At 46.7% G+C, this 4,647-nt stretch overlaps 1 protein-coding gene across 3 annotated transcripts in view; it reads left to right on the forward strand.

Annotated features, from left to right (window-relative positions):
* LOC133128624 (receptor-type tyrosine-protein phosphatase F) overlaps positions 1 to 2,786 on the forward strand; it is a 235,413-nt gene extending 232,627 nt beyond the window's left edge. For all 3 annotated transcript variants that reach the window (XM_061242300.1, XM_061242299.1, XM_061242301.1), the window contains 2 exons: positions 424 to 559; positions 1,067 to 2,786. In XM_061242300.1, the coding sequence (XP_061098284.1) occupies positions 424 to 559; positions 1,067 to 1,135 (205 nt within the window). In that variant the 3' untranslated portion in view covers positions 1,136 to 2,786. The remainder of the gene's footprint in view (positions 1 to 423; positions 560 to 1,066) is intronic.
* The last annotated feature ends 1,861 nt before the right edge of the window (positions 2,787 to 4,647 follow it).

Below are 4,647 nucleotides of genomic sequence, written 5' to 3' on the forward strand. Positions count from 1 at the left end.
TGTGTAATGCGCGTTTGACATGTACGACACGGTGTGTAATACGTGTTTGACATGTACGACACGGTGTGTAATACGTGTTTGACATGTACAACACGGTGTGTAATACGTGTTTGACATGTGTGTAATGCATGTTTGACATGTACGACACGGTGTGTCATACGTGTTTGACATGTACGACACGGTGTGTAATGCGTGTTTGACATGTACGACACAGTGTGTAATGTGTATTTGACATGTACGACACGGTGTGTCATACGTGTTTGACATGTACGACACGGTGTGTAATACGTGTTTGACATGTACGACACGGTGTGTAATGCGTGTTTGAAATGTACGACATGGTGTGTAATACGTGTTTGACATGTACAACATGGTGTGTAATGCGTGCTTGACATGTGTGTAATGTGTCTTGTCCTGCTGCAGTGCGGGCGTGGGCAGGACGGGGGTCTTCATCACCCTCAGCATCGTGCTGGAGAGGATGAGGTACGAGGGCGTGGTAGATCTCTTCCAGACCGTCAAGACACTGCGCACCCAGCGGCCCGCCATGGTGCAGACAGAGGTGGGTTCGCCACGGGCGTGGCCTCGGGGTGGGGGGAGGGGGAGGCTGAGGGCGCCAATGGGAGACACTCATATATTTGTGGGGGTGGGGTATGGAGGGAAAGGGGTTGAGGAGGTGGGTGAGGAGGTGGGTGAAGAAGTGATGGGGGAATGTGACATGAGCATAACAATATGTCATTTTTGGGCCAGCCCTGTACTGTAGCATTCACACTGTCCTCTGGGCCAGCCCTGTACTGTAGCGTTCATACTGTGGGGTGGCCTGTAGTGTAGTGGTTAAGGTAATTGACTGGGACACGCAAGGTCGGTGGTTCTAATCCTGGTGTAGCCACAATAAGATCCGCACAGCCGTTGGGCCCTTGAGCAAGGCCCTTAACCCTGCATTGCTCCAGGAGAGGACTGTACATCGCTCTGGATAAGAGCGTCTGCCAAATGCCAATAATGTAATACTGTGCTCTGAACCAGCCCTGCACTGTAGCATTCACACTGTGCCCTCTCTCTCCTTCCCCAGGACCAGTATCAGCTGTGCTACAGGGCAGCTCTGGAGTACCTGGGAAGCTTCGATCACTATGCAACGTAACCGCTCCTGGACACGCCCGCCAAAACCCGCCAGGGGTGCCAAGTGTTCCTTCTGAGCCACGCCCGCCCATCTGATTCTGTACAGAGAGCCACCGGAGAGGGGGATGGGAAGGCTGGCCAGCCTTCAGCCTGCAGTCCACCTGGACTGGTGTCTCCTGATCGCTTTAAAACCCCCCACGGAAAGCACCTGCTTCCAGCCTCATCCATCTTTCCTCTCTCTACACTGCATACAGCACTCCTGCTGGGCTGCTGTATGCTTCCGGTAGCACTAAAATATTATCAGCTTTTTTTTACCCTTATCATTATTATTATTATATTATTATTATTTTATTACCATCATTAAAATATTATTGTTATTATTATTATTTAGATTTTTTTTATAATCATTTAACTTTTTTTTTTAGTCTTAACAGCCTGGCAAATGGGTCTGTAAATTTTCTATAACTGTATTATTTTTGTTCATTTTTATTGTATGTTTTTGTATGTTGTTGTATTCTTGTTTTTAGCACAAGGGGCATGTGTTTTTAACATGGCTCTAGGTACTAATACTTGAGAACCTGGGTTCTCCAAGCTGCTGTCGGTTTATTTTTCACCATGATTTTGTTTCCTGTGGTTTTTATTTCACTTGTCTAATCAGACCTGTCCATCGGAATGGGGAATAACTGTTCTAGGCCTTTCTCACTTCCTCTTTCTTCACAAAAGGAAATGAATCTTAGACAAAACATGAAAATATATGTCCAAGTTAGAGGTACTATATAAAACCATTAGGTACAGAAAAGCGAATGAACTAAAGAAATGAAATCAGCCATGTACAGATTCTAGCTTTGTTCTCGATAGCTGTTAACTATGATTTCAGAAGAAAACTGTGTTGCCCAAAGACACTGATACACGTTGGGAATTCTCTGGCAGAAGGATCAGTTCCCTCTTTTCCCCCCCTGCCACAGCCAATGACAGCCATTGTTCCTGAGACAACCAACCCCTGATAGCCTGCCTCCCCTCCCCCTCAGAAACCACCCCCCCCCCTGTTCTTCCCGTTTTGTTGCCGAGAGAAACCATCCACCTGACATCTGTACAGTAACAAACATCTTCCAGGGAGTAAGAGAATTCTTTTTTTCCCCCCTCGGACTGGCCTGCTATTATTTTTATAAATATATAAATATATAAATATATATACATATATACACTTGTTGCTACTCTGCGACAGCGTCAACTATTGTTAAATAATCCACAAAATAATCCTGGATTTTCTTGACAAACCAACCATGGGGATAAGAACAAGAAAAGACTTGTCATCGAATATGTATTAATGGTACAATGTTATAACTACTGTATTATCCTTCAACGAGGCGGGGCAGCACAAACCCAACCACGGAGGATTTCTACGTTTGAATCGAAGCGCGTCTTCTCGGTGGCCAAAAAAAAAAAAAAAACAACCAGAAAGAGAAGACGGAGAGGGCGAGGGAGGAGGGTTCGGTCCGAGGGGCTGAGACGCCAGCGCAGCGGTCATTTTTACCTTGTGTATGCATAGTGCTGTTGGGGTTCAATCTGTTGTATACACAGTCTGTTTTCTATTTGTTAATAAAAAAAAAGATAAAAAAAAGATGTCAGAAAACCTCCTTGATGTTAATAAAGTTGAATAATTGGGTTTTGTACACCTGGGTGTGTCTCGTGTCCATCTCGGCTTTGGGCCGCAGGTCACACACACACGTCCTGCCAATACAACCAATCAGACGGTCCTCCAGTCATCCTGCAGTTACCAGCCAATCAGACGGTCCTCCAGTCATCCTGCAGTCACCAGCCAATCAGACGGTCCTCCAGTCATCCTGCAGTCACCAGCCAATCAGACGGTCCTCCAGTCATCCTGCAGTCACCAGCCAATCAGACGGTCCTCCAGTCATCCTGCAGTTACCAGCCAATCAGACGGTCCTCCAGTCATCCTGCAGTCACCAGCCAATCAGACGGTACCCCAGTTATCCTGCAGTCACCAGCCAATCAGACGGTCCTCCAGTCATCCTGCAGTTTCCAGCCAATCAGACGGTCCTCCAGTCATCCTGCAGTCACCAGCCAATCAGACGGTACCCCAGTTATCCTGCAGTCACCAGCCAATCAGACAGTCCTCCAGTCATCAGCCAATCACACAGTTTGAACTGGGCGCAAAGCAGCTGTCCAGCTGCCCCCAGGTTTTTGCCAGCTTCTCCCGTAAACTGCTGGCCCTGGAACCCGGCACAGGAGGAACGGAGATGGGGCCTACACTCATTAACGTGTCTCAGAGCAGGAGGGGCTCATCATGGGTAAGGTCATCAAAGAAAGATGGTGATCTCAACTATCGGCTCCTATTCTGCTTCAGCCTAGCCGTACAAGAGGCCGGGATGTGCCATGAGTACGTGTAGTCCACTGTCACTCCATGGTGAACAACGGCAAGATGAATATCTGTATTAACAGTATATTTTGCCCAAATAAACCTTACATTTCATACCTAACAATTTAGGCAGTTCTGCAACCCATGCAAAAGCAATAAGGGCTCAAAAAGTATGGATCGACAGCTCATCAATTTCACATAGGGACCCGGGGTAAAAACAGCCGAGGTTAACCTCTAGACTGGACCTCTCTCTACTGTTCCTCTCTGAGGTTATTATATGGACAGGGCAAACCTGCAATCCTATTCTGAACACAACAAAGGAGGCTGCAGAATCCATCCATCCTGGTCCCAGAGCCAAACGGACAGGTCCGGATCACTGTCAGTCCATACAACACATTCATTTCACAGCTGTTTACCAACAACCAGTGGTTATAGTGTTAGACGTTTACACCTTGCTGGAAGACTGATGCCCTTAAAAATAAAAATCACTTCCTTAGTCTTGTACATGGACAGTTCCAACTCAGTTTCCAACTGACAATGCGGTGAATCCAAGATTTGATTCCTCGAGAAGCGTTTTGTTTTAGGCCTCTGAGGAAAAGCAGTATCTCCTGCACCTGTCTCGACCCGAGTTGTTATTCAGCTGTTACTAATTTAACATTTTTGTTGTAAAATCAGGTTTTCTAACCCTGTCAGTGCCTTCTCTTCTGAAAAACAAGAAATAAGGTGCTTTCAAGACCAGCTTTAAAACTTTTCAGTCAATATGGCACAGTTTCAAAACGGTAAGGTGTTGAGGACACCAGTTCTGTATCTTCCTGGTTTCTGAATAAACGTAGGGGATATGGGCAGGTGACAGCATGCAGACTCAAGCTGTCTGTCGTGAGTGTGCTCTCTCGGTGTAAGGTAAAGCCAAACTAGTCCAGCAAAGAGCCGAACTGCGAAAACAACACAGGCCCCAATGTGGGCGCATCCTGTCGGGCTGCCATGCTGACGACTAGGGGAGTCTCTAAACCTCTACCTCATGTCATCTTCGGTGGAAAACGTGTCAAATATTTTACCGTGCAGGACCGTGCAGCAAGCTTTTGTGGGGCAGATGCTCAAAGTGAGAAAAGGGCACACCAACCGATAAAAACAATTTTACAGCGCCTTGTTACTGT

Source organism: Conger conger, chromosome 5, assembly GCF_963514075.1.
Source record: "Conger conger chromosome 5, fConCon1.1, whole genome shotgun sequence".
Classification (NCBI taxonomy): domain Eukaryota; kingdom Metazoa; phylum Chordata; class Actinopteri; order Anguilliformes; family Congridae; genus Conger; species Conger conger.